Here is a 21353-nt window from a genome sequence, read left to right on the forward strand (position 1 = left end):
CTATCCTTAAACTCCCTATCCACTGTACACTCGCCTCATTCTGCTGTGTTTGGAGCTCTGGGCTCAGACTTGGGGCCTTTCATCAGTGTAATCAGCACTTTCTGAAGATGCAATTACTCTTCATATTTGCTGCCATTAAATTACAGTGGCTGTTTAGATGCAGGCTCAGGTCTTGGGAAAATTTGTCAGAATTAAAACAGCAACTAATCCCATACAAGTATTTTCTATGTTGTGGTTTTGTGAAGTTTCTTTTGATTGTAAATGAAACTACATTGTTATTTGAAGTTGAATACGCTTTTTGGTTGTAGTTTTGTCAGAGAGAAGTAAAATCTCATCATGCATCTTTTGCACCTCACCAGGCCCTGGGTCACTTTTCTCTGTTTTCTTTGTATACTGTGACTGTCCAACTGGCTGTTCTCTGGGGGAATTATAGAGCTTGAATCAGTCTGTTTTTGCTTTTTTTTTCTCTGCAGTTTGGAAGAACACCCCTTCACATGGCAGCTAACTGTGGAAATTTGGAAGTGGTCCGATATCTCTGTGCAGCTGGAGCCAATATAGATGCAGTCACAAACGTATGTTTTTTTTTGTTTGTTTTTTTTTTACAGTGTGTATTGTACAAATGCTGAGCCCAAATTTTTTGAGGGACTCTAAACACTTTCACTGAAGGGGGAGACATTCTTTGGCTCAGAGGGAGAAGGAGCGTATTCAGTGCCCCACACTGAGATATCTAAAATGTCTCGTCATAGCTTTCCATGGAGGCTTCCTTGTCAGCATCCCTGTGGTCTCCTTTACTCTGTTCTCCTTATGGGAATAGTTTTTTATTCACACTCCCATCCTAACAGAACGGAGATACTTGTTTGTGGTTGCTTGCTTGTTGACAGTGGTTGATGTAAGGCATACCCCAGTCCGTTGGGTCAAATGTAGCACATGCATATGATGGAAATATTAATAATATGCTGTCTCCTGTATGTGTTTGTTTATCGTGCATGATCACCCCGATAATGGTTTTTCACTCACTGCCAGACACCTGCTGTCCGGAGAGCCTGTTTCTGTAGCCTGTAAATCTCTTTAATGCAATTAGCAGGAAGGGAAGTTCATTTTACCAGCGCAGACCAATCCCACACCAATAATGTTCTCATATCACCTTATGGATCTATGTGTGTGTGCTCTGAACTGTTTGTGTGTATAATTGTGGCATATAAAACACAGAAGAAGTAGTACTGTTTTTGTCAGTATGCAGCCTCTGCATTTAACTCATCCTAACACCAGTGAGCATACAGTTAGGAGCAGGGTGCCAACTCCAGGTCTTTTTGCCAGTACTAATCTTAGCATGCATCTCTTTGTTGTGGGAGGAAACCGGAGTTCCCAGAGGAACACAGGGATTCGAACCCTGGGCCACCCTGCTGTGTGCCAACAGGGCTAACTGAGCCATCATGAAGTCCAAACTGAGCCACTGTGAAGCCCATGAACACGGACACTGTCTCTGTCTTCATTTATGTATTTGTATTCTTATGCTCAGAGAGAGTGGGTGTGTGTCACGTTTCACTCTCAGACAGACAGTGTGTTAGTGTGCTTGTATTGGAGGCGTACAGAGATGTCATTATCTGTATCTGTTCAACCAACAAAATTATCTGTCTCTGTATCTGTATTCGGATAGTAGACCGGAAGTGGGCATGGTTTATACTGAAAGTCAGGCAAATGTTGTATTTCATTAAATTGGGCAAATGTTGTATTTCTAACCTACGCTGTGTCCGAAACCGCTCACTACTCACTATATAGGGCACTATATAGGGCACTATATACTCACTATATAGGGCACTATATAGTGAGTCCGCCATTTTGTAGTGCTGTCCAAATGTGTAGTGAGAATTGTTATACCCCATATAGTGCACTCAAAGTATCCCACAATGCACCATGAAGAGTAGGGTACAGGCAAGCAAGTCTTTATAGACCAATCAGATGCAGATGTTCTGGCGTTTGTTTATGCAACAGAGATAAAATATGACGAATATCCGGTGCATAATTATGTAGCAGCGTAACATCCAAATAGTGTCCAAAATGTATCAACAGCTGTCTGCCCGTATCCCCTAGTGAGTGTTCTGTGTACCAAGCACTATACAGTGAGTAGGGAGAGGTGAGTAGGGAGCGATTTTGGACACAGCACTAATATTCATTGGTACTTCCTAAATTGGATCAGCCAGAGCAATGCTCCTGCTGTGATTGGTTGTTTCGCTGTCAGGCAACTAATGACACTTGGCATTCGAAATGGTTAAGGTAAAGGTTAGGGTGGGGTTAGGGTTAGCCAATCAGAGGCATGCTACTGGGGTTGGTGGTAGGGTTTAGACAATTCGTAGAACTTACAGTGGGCTTCCACACAGCAAAACACCTTGCGAATTTCGCCCTGCGAAATTTTGCTGTGGGGGCTTGATTGCAAATACTGCAAGCAAGTCGCCTCACTCAAAAGTTTGAATGCTTAAATGAAAGTCTGCAGTGGTCCACTTACCCCAACCAGAGTCGCTGAGAGAGTTTTTTCTACTGCTCTGGCCCTGACTAAGTTCATGTAACATGTAAACAACAATCTGTGTTGATGTAGACAGAAATGGTTGCCTATACATCTTTTAATCATATACATGTTTTCATGCTACAGGTAGCCTTTAGCCTCCGCCATTTTGGTAAGACTTTTTATGTTACTCCCACCTCTCTAGGGAACGTCACGTACCAAACACATCACACGCTGAACTGATTGGTTCCCGCGTGGTTCTCATTTGCATGAAGCTGAGAATTCACTATCTCAATTTCTCTTGCCTTGGCGAATTCGCCTCCGATTTCACCAATCAGAGCAAATTTTGCCCCCACTGAACTTGAATGAGAGCGAAGCACAATTTGCTGCAGTGGAAGCGTACCCTTAGTTTAGTTAAAAATAAAAAAGAGAGATGAAAAGCACAGTATGATGATGTGGAAATATATTTAATAATTAATTATATGATCAATTTGATGCTTTGAAGGACACTGAACAATCAGAAACTGAAAAAAAGGTTTTATAAATCAAAAGGTTCTGTTTTGCATTGGAAATAGAGACTATTTACGATATATAAGATAGATATATAGAAAAATATCCTTCAGTTGAAGGGAATAATCTTAAATTCCAATGATGCTGCGCTCGCGATTCTTGATGTGTTAACATTACAGCAGTTCGCTAGGGAAACGTGAATAACTATTTTACAACAGTAATTTGGGCTGACTCGGTGGGGGTGATTACAGAATATAGCAGTCACTTTTCAATAACGTGTAGTAAATGAAACGAAGTTCTAAGCTTCATTTTGATGTATAGGTTGCGGGGGTAATCCAGCTGCCACACCAGACTTGTCTCGCTGGCTTCCGCACATGACTCCGTGGGGGCGACTGCAGAATAGCGATCACTTTTCAATAATGTGTAGTAAATGAAACGACTGGTTAGTAAAATCAAAGGCCTATGTTGCAGACAGAATGGGCAGTTTTATCTTGTGGCCGTTCACAATGATATGAATCTATTTGAAGAAATATAATGGCGGGCGCACAGTCAGTCATGGTTTTTGCTCCTGAATAATAACGAGAAGCTTCGGATAGAAGAAATATCTGTTTCCATTGCATTATTTGTGCTTTCCCGAATAATGTATTCGGATTCGGGTACATAGTGTGTATGTCATGTTTCACACTCAGACAGTGTGTTAGTGTGTGTCATGTTTCACATCCAGACAGGCAGTGTGTTAGTGTGTGTCATGTTTCACATTCAGACAGACAGTGTGTTAGTGTGTGTCATGTTTCACATCCAGACAGGCAGTGTGTTAGTGTGTGTCATGTTTCACATCCAGACAGGCAGTGTGTTAGTGTGTGTCATGTTTCACATTCAGACAGACTGTGTTAGTGTGTGTCATGTTTCACATTGAGACAGACAGTGTGTTAGTGTGCGCCCTGCCTCGTGTATTCACAGTCCCTGTTCAGTTATTACATGAACACAAGAGAAACACACACCTGTATTGTCTCAAGCTCCTGTTCTTTGTAGTGCAAATGTGTTATCCATGTACACAGCAAGACTGGAAGATTACAATCTGTCAATCATTCTGTAACAAATGTTGCGGTTTCTGAGGGAGAAACATGACTGAAGACATGATGGTGTATAATTATAATGGTCTAAATGGCTGTTGTATATCTTTTGTCAGTCAGAGCAAGAGCTTATGACTGCTTTGTGTGTGTAACTAAGTCTGTGTCTGTGTGTGTATCTGCGTGTGTGCACAAACATCTGTGTGCATATATTTGTGTGTGAGTTTGTTTTTATGTATGTACGTGTGTGTGTGTGTGTGTGTGTCATTCTGAGATAGCTGATACCTCACATATGGTAGTATGGCAGTGAATAGGCTGGACTCCCCATATATCAGGACATGTCACCAGGATCAGTGTAAAATAGCAAAAAGTCAATAATTAAAAGACAGATACGTGGGTTTTATGCATCTCTCCTAATGAAGCTATGCGTGCCCTTCAAAAGCCCACACTAAGCAGGACTGCATTTGCATTTGGAAGCACTGTAAACAAGAACTATTTTGTGTGTAGGTATGCACACCTTAGACAACTATACAACAGTGTAATTATAATCTTGTGCAGAATGCTTTCCAATTCCCACCTCTGTAGCTCTCCCTGCTCCCCTCACCCCTCATTACTCATGTGTTTGAGCTCCATGTGTTTCACTCCTACACTGTGGTCCCCCTCTTCCTCTCAAAGTCATCACAGTGCCTCTGTTTAATGTCTCATCTTTTGTCCTCTTTCTGGCGGGTAGAAACACAACTGCTAATGTTACCAACGCTGGACATGCTCCCAAGGTTTGTCTGTGTGTTTGTGTGTGCGTGCTAGTGATGCTCGGATCGCAGTTAGATTGGAGTCATAAAAATTAACATTGTAATTAATAGCGGATGGGTGAAATAATACATCATTAGTGAGGAGAATATTAATTACATTCTCTAAAATGTGAACATACTCTAAGCTTCATTTTTCCACAGGCACAAATTAGCAGACTAGCCTCTCATTGCTGAGGTGTCCATAAGCAGCAATGGAGGCAAAAAAAAAAAAAATCCGAGAGAAAATTTAAAAGGGAAAATGAAAAACAATCAAAAACAGGAAGGGCAGAAAAGTTCCTCATGTGGGAGCGATTTAGTGAAATACTTAACCATGACGAGTCAGCTGCTGGGTATCTCATATGCACCAGCACAAAGCGCTAGACTAGCCTACCTGTTGCCATTTTCATTTTACCAGAAAAGAACTTTTACTTTAAATAAAATGCTTATTCATTTAAAACCAGTCTACTTCAGTGTAAGAAGTTACCACTTCATCATGCGTACATATATCCCACTGAGAAATGATGGTAATGTGATCAGGTGTGCGTCCTCTAAATCGGAGAAAATAATTCGTTCAGGTGGGTGGCGAGTGGGTAATTTATGCATACATGCGGATTTGGATGACGCCAGAGCAGATATGCGTGCGCGCGTGTGTGCATGTTCCGTAAAATTTACACTTGTCTTCTGTGCACTCTAGAGTATGTTGGCTGATTTTCACAACAATGCTCCTCTAAGTCTACCATCTTATCCCAAACCCTGACTATCCCTACAATCAGAGGCCTGTGAACTTATAGTCAGAGGCCTGTGGACTTGCAACGAAGTCAGAAGCTCTAGTGATGATTTTCAGACAGTCTTCATTATCTTATCCAGACTGTGAGAGACACACATAGGAATATCTGCCAAAAACATTTGTTAGTGCTTTGTTCTCATGAAAGTTGGTAGTTCTTTTTTAGACAATAATTGTATATGCAGAGTCAGAGAGAATGTAGTTATGTAGGCTGTTAAATGAGATTTTCTTTCAGACAGTGGCTCACCTGTACAGTTGCACTGCTTCTTGTTACAGTGGGCAGTCTCTGTCTTTTCTCCACAGGATGGAAAAACAGCTGAGGATCTGGCAACCGCAGAACAGCAAGAACACGTGGCTCTCCTACTGGCCAGGCTTAAAAAAGTGAGTTGCCCGGGCCACCTCCAGCACCTCTATCTAACACTGCAAACACGACCCTCACACCATACTCTGGTTCATTTTCATATTTACTCTTACACCATCTATTTATGGACCAACAGCTTGCAGTCAAGAGACCAAAGTGGGTGTGCTTTGGAGAAAAAAAGATTTATGTACCTTTGTTCTTAGTAATGCGTCAACAGCAGTGCATGTCTACCAGATTCATACATGGAAACTGGTCGACTGGTAGACCCATGACATGTCTGGTAATTTCCTCTTAACAAGTCAGTTCTCGAAGGGTTGTCTCTCATCACACTTTGTATTTTTTTCACTTATTTGACACTTACTGACCTCCAGGATGCTAATGTTTTAAAGTATAACTTTAATCAAAAACTTCAATCTGACAGTTTTTTGAACACTTGATACACTGTGTCAGATAATATGTTACGCCCCATGTGTGAAACTGGTAGACTTGCACTGCTGTTGATACTTCACAAAGGTACATAAACTTTTTTTTTTTCTCCAGTGCACACCCACTTTGATCTCTTGACTATAAGCTCTCGGTCCATAACCTGCACTACTCTGCGATTGGCCTGCATTTTCCTCTTCTGTTTCTCAGGACAACTACAGAAGTGGGTACATCCAGCAGCTAAGGCCCACGCAGTCCGTTCAGCCCAGGATAAAGCTCAAACTCTTTGGCCACTCTGGAACAGGGAAGAGTACATTACTGGAGTCTCTTAAGTGTGGGATACTGAGGAGTTTCTTTCGAAGGAGACGACCAAGATTCACCAACAATGTCAGACACCCAACCTCCCCTGTCACCACCAAACCTGCAGGTGACATCAACCTCCCTGTCATGGCCATGACCAGCTTTGAGATAACCCACTGTTCATCATATCTCACAATATTTCTCTGAACCTACTCAAGAAGTTACGGTCCTACTTTTGTTCAGTCCATTGCTATTTGTACAGAGATATGCTAGTACATATATGGGCTGTCTAGCTTTTTGCAATAATCACAAAACAGTTGCCAAGAATAATCAGGCTTGGAGCTACACAGAACATACCTGAGGACAAACTTCAGCAGGCCATAAATAGAAAATAGACTTTTTTGTTTCTAGAAAGGAGACCAAGGTATACACGCACATCCATCAGTACAGTATCAGCTTCCACATTAACCCATATTGCCAAAACTTCACAACACACTACACTTGTATACAGAGCTGCTCTGATGATACATTATCAATACTGGGAAGAGCACAGGAAGCAGAGCCCATGTTCCCGTGGACAAAACACAGAGCCAGTGTTGGAGACAGGATATAGTGGAGTCATTGTGGTATTGAGTTATTGTGTATAAAATGACATTCTTAGCAGTATTTTAGTTGGAAAGGGGTGTATCTCAGTGGAAAAGGATGTGTCTAAAAGGATGTGTCTTTGTGGAAAAGGATGTATCTTTGTGTGACTTTGCCTGTTGTCTGTAGGACTGCATCTGCTTTGCAGCCATTTTGTACCTGCTGTGTGGAATTTGTTAGTCTTTTGTGAGGAGAGCAGATTTGCTTTGGGAAGTAGCTCCACCTGCAGGTTAAAATCTGTACCGTGTTTTGAGGGAATGACGAATTCTGTAAGGCTCTCTTGATATTATAAGAACCTGGACAGAGGTATTAAAAGGGTTTTTGGATAATCAAAACCTGTTGTCAAGTTCCTTCCATGATGATGATTATGATGTGTGTGAGTGTATGTATATTTCATGCTCTGACCAGTGTCTTCTCTGACCTATGTGTATTTATGTGTGTTTGTGTGTGTGTGTGTGTGTGTGTGTGTGTGTGTGTGTGTGTGTAGTGTCAGTGAGTATCTCTAACCTGTATCCAGGCTGTGAGAACGTGAGTGTGCGTAGTCGCAGTATGATGTTTGAGCCCAGTCTGACTAAAGGGGTGTTGGAGGTGTTTAACCCTAAGCACAGTGCTTTTTCTGTGCCTGATGACAGCAACACCAAAGCCATTGACATCCAGAATGCCAACATCAACGGTGAGTCAGATTCCTCACACACTCTCTCTCCTGCACTAAGAACACACACAGTTTAACTATTCACAGCAGTTCTCCTCACACTGACAGGTTATGTTTCTGGGAGCTTTTTTCATCACACATTTCTTCAGAGTGAGTTAGCACTTAAATAATGCAGGTCTACAGAATGCCTGTCTTATCCTCTGAACACCCTGTAGTGATGGCACTGTTAAGGAAGGGCCCCCAAATATGATGGCTGGATGTAAAAAAACTTCAGCATTTCATCATTACAAACCAAAATTAGCACACCGTAGTTTTGAAATGCTTAAAAAATTGTGAATTATATTAGAACCCTCTCTCTCTCTGCCTCTCTTTCTCTCTCTGACACCCCCCACCCCTCTCTGTTTCAGGTGTTGGGGACTTCAGTGTGTGGGAGTTCTCTGGTAGTTCTGTGTACCACTGTTCCTATGACTATTTTGCGGCCAATGACAGCAGTGCTATTCACCTGGTCCTGTTCAGTCTGGAGGACCCATACGAGATCCAGCTCAACCAAGTCACGTTTTGGCTCAACCTGCTCAAGTCCCTCACCCCACCAGAGGACAGTATAGGTATGGGGATGGATGGGTCACGGTTAGGGTCAGGGTCAACCCCATGCGAGGACAGCATAGTAAGGCAGATGAAGGCAGACCATCTCAGTGTGTCCAGGTATACACGTGTGTGCCTGTGCATGTGTGTATCTGACTGTGGAACAGAAGCTTTAAAGGTCAAGTCAGTGTTTAAAACTGTGCATTACTGTTTAAGATGAAAACTGCAAACAGAATATGTACAAGACAAAATCCTCTAAACCAATGAAGGCTAGATGAGTTTTCCACAGATGATTTTTCCTGTGTTGTGTGAGTATATGAGTTTGGCTTTGGCCATAGTACACTTACTGGTTGTTCACTGTCACCAGAGTCTGGTACAGTGAGGGCTCCCCAGAAGTCCCTGTCTGCTCCAATAATCTGTCCTGTGTTTGCTCTCCTGATTCAGTAATCCTGTGATTAGAAAGAGCTCTTTATTTCTCTGAGTGGCTTTTCTGTTGTGTGAGTTATATGAAATTGTTGTAAGTCACAGGTTATGTCTTCATGCAGAATGCTAATACATTCCTCTACCTCCATCTATTTGTGTCTGTCTGTCTGTCCTGCCTGGTTCAGTCTGTGAGTCTACCTGTCTCTCTCTTGCTCTCTGTTTGCCTGTTGAGTGTTTGTCTGTCTCTGTCTTTCTGTGGGTGTGGTGGTCTCTAATGTTGTCTGTGTCTGTGTTTTCTGTATGTCTGTCTGTCTATGCTGTGTTTCTCATCACCTCTCTAATATTTCTCTCGTTGTTTCAGCCAGTCTTGCCTTTACTTTCTGTTAACAGATGGGTCATGGTTTGTGTAAGTACAGCAGTGGATCCATACATAAAACTCTGAAATCAGCACTGTGGAGTGTCTGACCTAACGTCAATTCGGAGACGTAGCGGCAGCGTTTAGTTGAGCGTGTGTATAACTCACATAGTGGTATAGTGAGAGTGTGTTAGATTGAGTTTATTCTAAAATTGGGATTACATCCTCTGCAGTCTCAAACAGGGGATTAATTAAATCCAATCTATTATTTACCGGACCTCTTGGTCCGAATTCAGTCATGCAGTCCTGGAGGTTCTGCAATACAGTACTCTAGACTGTGGAGCATGTGTAACTAGGTGCTATTTATTTATTTATTTATCTAACAGCTTTTGGAGGGAAGATCCGGAACCCTCTGCAGGTCATTCTCGTGGCCACTCATGCAGACATTGTGAACTTACCGCGTTCGTTTGGTGGAGAATTCAGCTATGACAAAGAGAAGGCCCTGCTGAAAGAGGTTAAGAATAGGTAACCCTGATTTTCCACCATATCGAGTCATACCCTTGAGGCAAATGTCTTGTTAGATCCAGTGTTCCTGACAAAACGTGTCACTGTTTTATCATATAAAACATTTAATCATAACGTTGATCATTTTAGAATTCTGGTCATTCACAGTTGTTAATTATTGTTAATTGTTAATTAAGAATTTCTGACTTCTTAAAAGATCATTGTTTGTGAAATATCTTAGTGTTTAAATCACTCAGGTGACTACACACTCAAGTAATGTCTACAGTTTAGAGATGACTACTTTAGGGATGACCAGTTTAGAGACAGCCACCTTAGAGATGACCACTGTAGAGAAGACCAGTTTAGAGACAGCCATTTTGGAGACGACCATTGTAGACATAGCAGGTTTGGAGATGACCAGTTTAAAGATGGTCAGTTCAGAGAACACCAGTTTACAAATGACTAGTGAATAATTATTTCATTAATAGCATCTCTGAGCAGTAACCTTCCTGATTATACGAGTAGTATGGGTAGCATGGTGTAAACGCAAATGGAAGAAGTGCACTGAACTTTGCCATTATGCCTGTAAGGTACAGTAGTTGTCCATTTTCTTTCAAATTGCAATAATACTAAAAATGTTTAATATGTCCAACTGTCCTCTTGCTAATGACTCTGCCTGTCGTCAGGTTTGGGAATGACCTGCAGATTACTGACAAGCTGTTTGTACTCGACGCTGGAGCTTCAAACTCCAGAGACATGAAACTACTGAGAAACGTTCTTCTGGAGCTGCGTAGTTCAATTATTTCAGTAAGACCTTTGGTTTCACAGCCACATGCTCAGGGTTTTGCACCCACCCCGCCCCTTCTTAAGTGGGGTTTAAAAATGGGACAAGTCTTAAATCCCTCTTGTTTCTCACATCTTTTTTATAGACAGACATGTGCTACTATTTGCTCCTTTGCTTAGGGTTCACATTAGGGATGCAACGGTACACAGTATGTTATCAAACCATTCAGTACGCCCCCCATGGCCCAGTACGCACATGTGAACTGCGGTATTATGATATACCTGTCGCTTTCCTACAATTTCTGAAACTTGCTCATTGTCCTGCAGACTTCATGCAAGTTGTGCCTTCACATCCACAGATCATCTCTGGAGCCTGTCAGAATTTCCCTGTAGCCTATCAGTGCTCTGTATGCAAATACAAGCTGGAGAAGAGAGGGGAAACCAAAATCAAATATTCTCTCACGCCAGCGTGACAATGACGAGCACTAGTAAGACAGAGAGAAGCAAATTTAAAGAGGCAAATCTACGACAGAGTATTAGGACCACATTGAGGAAAAAGAAATTTGGACATTTCGAGAATACGGTTGTAATGTAATGAGAATAAAGTTGTAATTGAGAAAAAAGTCACATTATGATAATAAAATCATGATTTAATGAGAATAAAGTACAAGATTTCAAGAAAAAAGTCGTAATATTAAGAGAAAAAAATCATAATATTTTGAGAATAAAGTTGTAAAATTTCGAGGGAAAAAAACCTAATTTTTGGAAAATATATTACCAGCAACCAACAAAACGGGCAAGAGGACAATCTGTGGCAGCCTAAGCCTGCTTCTGGAAACTGCTGTTTTTCTCAGGCATCATTATTTGTGAAATCTATACTAAAGTATAACTTTACAAGATGCTCCACATTCCTTATTTTCACGCAGGCAGCAGGCTTCTCTTCTCATATTTCCCCTCTAAAATAAAACGTAGCCAAAAATTACAAATTTATTCTCATAATATTTTTTCCTTCTCAAATAATTACAACTTTATTCTCGTAATATTATGACTTTTTCTCCTGTAAAATTATGACTTTATTTTCTTAATATTACGGCTTTACTCTCGTAATAATAGAACCTTATTCTCCAGATCTCTGAATTTTTTTTCCCTCAATATGGCCCTAATACTCAGTTGTACAAATCCACTGTGTAGGAACATTTTGGATTCTGTGTTCAATACAATGACCATAAACAAAGTACAGTCTGCAAGCATTGCTTTGCCACTGTTGGCCCGGTCAGTCATGCTGCCATTTTTCTGAATGGAAAGTTTTATTTGTTTATAGGCAAAACAAAGAGTTCATTGTTTAAAGGGTGATGTGTTTTTATTTTTTTCTGAAAATAAAGATACCGAAACCGAACCATTACCATGGCCCAAAAACCGTGATACATACTGAACTGTGGGCCCATTCTACCGTTGGATCCCTAGTTCACACACTGATGTGTGAATTTGCCTAAAGAATGTGTGGTAAAAGGATTGTCACCACATAATGCATGCACATTCCAGAACTGATGCAGATACATATTGTGCAGACATCTGTCTGTTGGAATGAGGTTTGTTTGACAAAAGAGCCCTCAACTCATATTCTCGCAATCTCTTTCATTTTCTCTCTCACACGTTCTCTCTCTCTAAGGCATGTCACCCCATGACTCAGCTGGTGGAGCGTCTGTCGTCCATCCTGCCATCTTGGAGGAAGGTGAATGGGCCAAACCTGCTCATTTCCTGGCAGCACTTTGTGCTGGACGTGCAGGAGCAGATCAACCCACTGGTCAGTGAGGAGGACCTGCGAGTGCTGGCCGCACAGCTTCACAGCATGGGAGAGGTGTGTTTCTGTCAGAGGGAGCAAGTCACTGTTACACTGTTTGGATTGTCCTGAGTCACACACAACTGTAGCCTTATATTACAGACCTGGATTAATCCATCTCACAGGAGTGCTTTCAGCAGATAACTTACTCAGTAGTTTACAAATTGGTGTTATTACTGGGCTAAAGCAAGAATGTTTTGTCATTTGGACAAGGGTCAAAGGCTGGAGTTGAGGAAAAAATGCTATTTTTCCATGTTAATTATTTATTCACACCACTCGTTAACCTTATAGATTACTTACACACGCATTCGCGCATTCATGTTTATACATGATGTGTTTGCTAATAGTGGATGGTGGGTGGTTTTGATCAAAGGTTCTAATTTGGGTATTCATCTTCTTCACTCCCTCAACTCTATAATCACAGACACAATACACAGCTGAATGACAGTGATAATGGCATCACATTACAGAAAAATTGGGTTGCCATATTATTGTATTATTTCCTCCTGGACTGTGTTATTACAAAACCAGTCATCTAGGCTGCTGTCTTTGGCTTAAGTGTCATTGTCTCACTGGACCAGTAGGTGTCACTGTAACGGAGGGCATTAGGGGAAGACCTTTTCTCTCTATGTTTAATCTTTACAAATATCAATTCAAAAAAGGTTGTATTGTTTTCTTTTGGGCACACCTACAAGAATCTTCATGGCCTGAAATCCAGAAATCTTGTATTAACTCATGATAAGACTTGGTGTGAAAACATTTAGAATGGCTTACCAAGGAATGGTAATCCCTATACTTATGAAATTATCCATTTATGATGGATAATAATGTCCAAGACAACCTGACTTTAAATGAATAGGGATGCCAATGATTACTGGCCCCCCTCCCTCTCTCCCTCTCTCTCCTCTCTCAGATAAACATCATGCAGAGTGACACTGTGCAGGATGTGGTGTTGCTGGATCCTCGGTGGCTTTGCGCCAATGTTCTGGCTAAGTTGCTCTCCATTGACACGCCCAAAGCCATCCATCACTACAGGGGGCGCTATCGTGTGGAAGAGCTACAAGCACTGGTTGCAGAAGGTGATGTGGACGAGCTCCTTCAGATCCTTGACGCAATGGATGTCTGTGCGCGTGACCTGAGCAACCCAGGTATGGTGGATGTCCCAGCTCTCATTAAGACCAGTGGTCTCCAGCACTCCTGGACTGAGGAAGAGGAGGAGGATGCCTTGTTGTATGGGGGAGTGCGTATAGTCCCAGTGGAGCACCTAGTGCCCTTCCCCTGCGGTCTCTTCCATAAGCTGCAGGTTAACCTGTGTCGCTGGAGCCGGCAACAGCAACCGGATGCTGATGACATCCGCTTGTGGAGCGGTGGCGCTAAAGTGGCGCTACCTGGCGCTGAGGCCATGGTTTTACTGGTTAACCATGGACAAGGCATCGAGGTTCAGATTCGTGGACCAGACACTGAGCGATACAAATGTTATTTACTGTTAGATACAGTCTGCAGCATCATAGAAGGACTGCTAGCAGCCACGCTGCCAGGTCTACTAACCAATCGCTATTACCTTAGCCCACAGCAGCTGCGCGAGCGGCACGGCCCCGTCATGCTCTACCAGCCGAAGGACTTTCTGTGGGCACAGGCACGACAGGAGAGTGCACTGGCTAACACCATGGGTGGTTACCGCGAGAGCTTTGCCAGCATCGTAGCCCTTGGCTGCACACAGGTCTATCAGCAAAGCAGTCTGGGAGGTAACGTTCATATTAGCGAGGTCAGCCACCTTGCAAGACGAAAGCTCTGCCGGCTACTGGACCCGCCGGACGCCTTGGGCAAGGACTGGTGCCTACTGGCCATGAACTTAGGCCTTAGTGAACTGGTAGCAAAACACAGCGCTAGTACCAATGGAACTCCCATGGAGCCTTTGGCACTACCCAGTCCCACTGCCGCGCTCCTGCAGGAGTGGAGCCAGCGGCCAGACAGCACCGTGGGGGTCCTCATGGTAAAGCTGCGGGAACTGGGGCGTCGTGATGCTGCCGACTTCCTACTCAGGGCCGCGCCCGTCTTCCGGGTCAACATGGAGTTGTTGAGTGTGCCAGTTGGGTATAGTCCAGTTTGCAATGGCGGGGGAACGTCCTACAACTCCATCAGTTCTGTGATCTCACGCTAGAGTATCCATGTGTGCTCACAGGAACGTGCAATCCAACCGTGGGAGCAGTCACCTCCTCTGATGCCCTGCTTATCCAGGGCCATGTGCCCACTTCTTCATACACGTCCTTATTGCAGCGCTCTGCTTTTTTGAATGTATCATTTGTTTGCAGAGAGAAAGAGGGAGGGAGAGGGCACAACAGAGAGAGAAAGATGGTGCCTCATTAAGAATTTTGTTAGTTCTCCTTATTGCCTCGTATCCTGTCATAATCTTATGGCCTTTTTTTATTGTTTGTTTTGTGAAGGAATCGCAAGCCTAAAGCTCTGAACTGGAGCACAAGCCCTACATATGTTTGTCCTTTTCATACACTGATCTCTATTCTAAGATGGAATGAAAGTTGGTTAATGCCCCACTTTGAGTAAAGGCAGGTAATCGATACAGTGGCTGAGTGCTTTTGTGAGGTCAACTGTTTGAATAAGCTGTAAACATGCCTTGCTTGTCAAATGAACGGAGAACATCAGTCAGCGACTTTCCCCACAAAGACAGGAACTGGAAAACACATCCAGTCACATCTCTGAAGGAGCTGCTCCTCCTCTTGCCTCTTCGCTAATATCTAGGTCTTAGACATTTAAGATACCCTTAGGCTGAGAAAAATTGCCAAGTCAGTTACTGCAAGTTAATAATATGATGGTAGTTTTCTGCAACGACATGTAAAATTGAGAGCAAAAAAAGAAGTCACTTTTTGAGAGAGGAAGTGATGTCATATTTATTATCCAAATATTTATAATTTCCACATATAGGAAAGGGTGTGTTCCTATGGACGGGTTTTCGAAAGAAAGGACCAAAAGGTTAGTGGGCCAAAGTGTTGGTTCCATGTCATATTCACTCATTTTCAGTGAACTGAAAATCTGGAATTCAGTCACACTGAAAAATGGCTGATCCAACAAGTGCATTACTTTTCTCTTGGGATTTGTTTTACCAACTGAACAATCTGTGACTTTTCATTTTGAAATCGAGCTTCATCAGCTCATAAATATTGCAGTTCCAGTAGATAGTGGAACTTTCTGGTCAAACTAAGAGACATCATGTACATTTCTGTTACAGAAATGATTTGAGTTACATTGTGATGTTGACTGTTTAACTGTCTGAAGCATGACATGAGTGTTGTTTTAAATGGTTCTTTTATAAGTGGCATTTTCTGTTCTACATGTCAGTGCTGTTTATGACAAGCTGAAAAGTTTATTTCACACTTGTTTTACAAAATCTGATTTATTTACTGCTCTTAGTCCTTTGTGTGATGAAGAAATATTAACCAAAAGAATGTCTACACATAAAGGGATTGAAGCAGATAGGTCTCTGCTCTGAAAGTGAATTAAATGAAACAACTTTTAGCTGAATACACAAGCACATGATGGGTGAAGCACACAATTAACAACATACAAACTAAAGCACCTGCTCCTGTTGATTGACATCCTATGTTTGATTCTGCAGCAGCCAAACAATGCTTCATAAACATCTGTACTAAACTAAATGCTAACACCCAAACAAACTGATCAACTGAAAGGTGAATGTATTTGAGAGTTCGGACTATTATAGTTACAGTTTATGTAGTGATGACAAGAAACACTGTAATTCCCCTAAATACATACACACACACCAACCACACACGCAAAGACCTTTGGGGGTCACCCTATATGCTCAGAGGTACACACACTCTGCACACCCACTTCACAAGAGACATTCCATGAGAAACAAACGATCAGAAACTACCAAATGTCTCCTCAAAATTTGTTGTGTTCCATGAAAGGTTGCCCTCTGCTTTTGAACACAACATTTTGGCTAATTGTAAGATCAGTACAGTGTATCTGAAAGGGAAGTGTTTATATTGTAATTTCTCATTCCAAAAGGTACATTTTTATATTTGAATTGACTGTGCAGATTCTTAAACTCAAGTCTTTTTATTAATTGACTTTAAGACTGTGTCCAGATGTGGCGGAGACAGCTGAATTAGTGTGTGTGTATTTGAGACTTTGTACAGGCGTTTCTTTGCACAAAACTTTATGTTCTATTTATATAATGATCTTAAAGCATGTCTCCCTACATCATGGTCTTATTTCTTCCTTAAACTTTACAGTGTAGTACATTTTTATAATAAACTGTTTCTCAAGTATCTGGTGAGTTTTCTTTATATATTATTATTATTATTATTATTATTATTATTATTATTATTATTATTATTATATTTCTTTCTATCCTTAACTCTCATGCTAAGTGAACTTTTTTTAAGTGCAGTGCTGTTCTGAAGATCTCTGTGGAAACTGTCCTCAAGGCTTGGTATGACCTGTGTAAATCCCAGATCACAGGCAGCCAGTTATAACATAATGAAGATATGAGACAGGATTAGCGGCTTCTTCACCATTACATAACTGAGTGGAGCTCTGCGACTCTGACCAGTGGTGTTTCTCCATGCACTCTCTGTAAACACTGTTTAAACAGGTGCACGCGGTTAATGAGCAACTTCAGGGAAATGTCACTCAAGCACTGTTCCTCTGTGAAGGCCTTTGCAGATGGGAAAATGAGAACCGAAAGAGAGCTGTAGCTTAAACTGACTGGCAGGTCTATTGATCTTAATGCTGAGTGATTTTCACATGCCCTGACAGCAGGGTAAAGACTAATGGAGCAGAAATTGGTAAGACAGAAGCAGGAACCTCATCCCATTTCAGTCACTGTGAATAATCACTTAGCTCTCAGGATCCAAAGTCACCTCTCTGGCATCATGTTTCTGTCCCTTGACATGTTCTCTTAGATAGACAGTGCATAGCAGGTCCTGTTGTTTGACCTACACAGCAAATACAAAGTGTTTCCTCTTTCCCTTTCAGCATGGTTGAACTTAAAATAATAACCTATTTTTTGTCACTTGGTTACGAATCTCCTGTCTCCGACATCAGGGGCCATGTTACATTGTACTCATTGCACTACATTTTCTTGTTGTTTTAAGAGTGTCCAGGCTGTAGAATGTTCTACTCACTGAATGTGTTGCACTTTTCAGTTTTATGACTCTGAATAACATCTGCACATTGTAGCCATAAGGAAAATTTCCTCCACATCACAGTACACAGATGTAATAAAGAAAACTGTGTTTAACCTCCACACTTAGTTCATACCAGTAGGTTTTTGCTGATATGAATAGCTCTTTGTACCATTCAGATAGCACAGCAGACACCGGCAGTTCTCTCACATTATCAGTCATGCGATCACCTGCTCCTGACACACAAACAGGCTCAAAACACACTGGATTGGTTTGTTTTTGTTCTGACTCACAGCTCATGTGATTAATCTTATCTCTATTCTGCAAGATTGCAGGGTGACATCACTGACACTGAAATGATCTGGCTTGTTGTTGATTGTTGTTTATTTATAGTCTCCTGAGGCGAAATCAATGCAAAAACTAAGGCAATAAATTCATAAACTGAAGTTTAAATATATGCTACGAACACAGACAAACTTTCAGTAATTTTAAAATACACAATACAACCATCAAAGAAACATAATAGAGTCTGTGAACATATCACACTTCAGAAACACATAGATCGCCCTTAGCAGATGCTGTTTCCCTAAGGGAGAAGTACATTGCCACATTCTGGAAAGCTATTTGAAATGTGTTAATCAGGGTTTGTGTGTTTCAACATGTCTCCATGTTTTAGAAGCTTCCTAAGCTACAAAGCAACACAACAGAAAAAAATTTCAGCAACTCCCAGATAGCAACATTCAGTACAACACATCACCCCCTACCCTTTAAGCCCATTCCAATTCATTTACTTTATATGCATGTTGTTTTGTTATAATAAAAGTAAGTGCTATATTATTGATCATACCCTGAGCCCTGAGGCGGTTACTTAGTTCTCTGAGAGCAGCAGAGGCTCTGGGATGCAGATGCCTCTAATCAACTGCTTGGCATTAAATCACCAGGAGAGGGCACACCAGACACTGTGTCAGGCTGGACACATAAACTGTCAGTTTCAAACCTCCTGAGTCCTGATTTGTCACTGTGTCTCTGGTATGTGATGTCAGTTTTGTCATGAAACAGTTCCTGGAACGCACTTTGCTCCTCCATCTGTAGTAACCCAAAGACACACAGAGGCGTGCATGCAGAATGACCTAGACTAGACATCATCCAACCAGAATTCACTGTCCACCACAGGGCCTAGCTACTCGTGAAAGGTGGTGGAGTGTGACTGCTGGTTGGAGGATGTCTAGTCTACTGCTCACATGTCTGCTCAGGAGCAGATCAGCACGCAGCTGGCCTGTGGGGCAGTTCAGAGCAGTGCAGTGCTTAATTGAGAACAAGGAGATCTGGTCCTCATTGTCCAACTTGGACATTTGTACATATATTTCCACTAATCCATGTGTAGCATTATGTGCTGGGGCTCTGGACACAGTCTCTTCTCTCTAGTTGTGACAACCTAAGAGATGCCATTCAGGCTTTGAAACAGCTCAGTCCAGTTGGAGCACACATCTACATTAATCATAAACATGCTACCTAAGAGTGGACCTGTGAATTCAATGCACAGATTTTTCTAGCACTCTCCAGGTGGCTGCTCTTCCTCACATGCACCATATAACTTACAGATCTGTTACACACCAGCCTTGTGCTTCAGCCACTGTGCATATTTATGTACCAGTGCTTTTCACTGTCTTTCAGAGAATGTTTCCACTAGCAGGTAACAGTTTGTAGGTCTGCAAAGCAGATCAGCCACTTAAGTTCTCAATTTCTATGCTAAGCCAACCCTCAAGTTTAAGTTTCAAGTTTCAAGTTTATTTAGAGCCCAATATCACTGTTTACAGTCTCAAAGGGCTTTACAGGCCATAACAGTCAAAATCAAAACAGGACGGCACCCCCTGACTTAATCGTCATGGCGGGCAAGAAAAAAACTCCCCAAAAACCCAAAAGGGAAATGGGGAAAATGGGAGAAATCTTGAGAAGGACCACAGAGAGAGGAGACCCCTTCTTGGCCAGACAGGTGTGCAATAGGTGCCAACCCAGCGGGCAGTTACAATTGCAAGTAAATTTAGAGCATGAACAAAGGGGATGGCGATGCTGACAGGAGGCCAACAGGGGGATGAAAGATGACAACACCAGGATGGATTGGTCCAGAGGGCAGGAGGAGTCAGGATCATTAGTATCTCAGGAGTAGCATGTGTGGCTCGACAGAGAGAGAGAGAGAGAGAGAGAGAGACATTGTTAGATGTTCATTTCCACATAATGGTTAAGGGAAAATGTACATCGCGTGCCTTCTATCTCCCTTCTGAGGAGCCTGCAAAGTTTATGATCAGTCTGTGTCATCTAGGTTGGGGATGCCTCCTGGAGACAGTTTGCTCACAGAGCACATACATTCTCAGGCAGAACCTTGGTTCCCATATCATTTCTGTCACAGAGAAAAGGTCCATCAGCATTTCTGTGTGCTTCTGAGGTTCAGTACTCAAAATGCTGGACCTGTGCTGACAGGACAATAGCCTGTCTATTACTACAAGCTGCAGCCATAGGCTATTACATTCTCCAAACATGGTAAGAACAGGCCTGTGATCTGTAAGAAGTTTGAATTTCTTTCTCTGAACCAAATCAGTAGAATTTCTTAATTGCAAAAATTAGAGCTAAAGTCACCGGTCCAGGAGTCATTCTCTAATTTGGGGTACATTTCACATCAACAAAAAAGTACAAAAACAATGCTCTTTCACAACAGAACAATCAGTGGTTCAAGTTAGTATATACTCTAAATGCAACATATCCACTAGTTGCAAAGTTTGAACACTAACATTTTTTTTTACTTTTTTAAGGAAAAGGATGTGTACTACTACCATGTATTATTACTATTATTTATTAATTAATACTACTATTGTTTATTTATTACTATTTATTTAAAACAATTGGATTTTTTAAAAAAATGTGTTGATGAGGGAGATGTGTGGGAGAGGGAAAGTGTGCCTATATTAATAATGTGTGTTGTGACATATGTAGACTGATAATGATAATGGTTTGATAATGATGACTGATGATGTCGACTACTGGGTAACTTAGTTGACAGGTAACACAGTTGACAATTTCCCTATTTTGACCCATAATTTCAATGGCAGGCCTTGCCTGGCCGACCACATGTCATTTCCTTGAACAGGTTAATGTCAAATTTGAACATAATTGAATTAAAATAATTTTAAAAAATTGTAAACCGTAACAATGAACGTAACATAGTTGACAGTCACCACAGTGTGTTCAACATGTCCACCACAGAGTAAAATGACATCATGTGATGTTGGTCACATGGTATTGGGACAAACCATTTTTGAGTTGCAGGGGGAGTTCTGTTAGTAAAATAGTTGACAGAACTTTTGAAGACATTAATAGATTAAGATATTTAAATTATTTAAATGAGAAAATCAATTTCAAAAATATTATTTTTCTTTAGTATTTAGACTTTTGAAATAAATAAAAAATAGTTGTGGTTGACTTTAATGGTTTTTATTAATTATTTTGAAACCCTCAGCTGAAAAATGGACACAGCAAAACTGTCAATTTAGGAACATCATGACAAATTTCAAGTGACATGAAGCTTGGGATGCGTATAATGTTTGTGTGATAAGATAACATGCTTTCCATTAATAGATAAAATCTGATATTTTTGAAGAAAATAGTTAGAATAA

At 41.5% G+C, this 21353-nt stretch overlaps 1 protein-coding gene across 2 annotated transcripts in view; it reads left to right on the forward strand.

The window, feature by feature from the left end:
* dapk1 (death-associated protein kinase 1) overlaps positions 1-14897 on the forward strand; it is a 58991-nt gene extending 44094 nt beyond the window's left edge. For both annotated transcript variants that reach the window (XM_030773388.1, XM_030773399.1), the window contains exons 17-25: positions 474-572; positions 5956-6033; positions 6647-6863; positions 7866-8051; positions 8438-8635; positions 9777-9915; positions 10581-10701; positions 12347-12535; positions 13431-14897. In XM_030773388.1, the coding sequence (XP_030629248.1) occupies positions 474-572; positions 5956-6033; positions 6647-6863; positions 7866-8051; positions 8438-8635; positions 9777-9915; positions 10581-10701; positions 12347-12535; positions 13431-14678 (2475 nt within the window). In that variant the 3' untranslated portion in view covers positions 14679-14897. The remainder of the gene's footprint in view (positions 1-473; positions 573-5955; positions 6034-6646; positions 6864-7865; positions 8052-8437; positions 8636-9776; positions 9916-10580; positions 10702-12346; positions 12536-13430) is intronic.
* The last annotated feature ends 6456 nt before the right edge of the window (positions 14898-21353 follow it).

The sequence above is a fragment of the Chanos chanos genome, chromosome 1, assembly GCF_902362185.1.
Source record: "Chanos chanos chromosome 1, fChaCha1.1, whole genome shotgun sequence".
Lineage (NCBI taxonomy): Eukaryota > Metazoa > Chordata > Actinopteri > Gonorynchiformes > Chanidae > Chanos > Chanos chanos.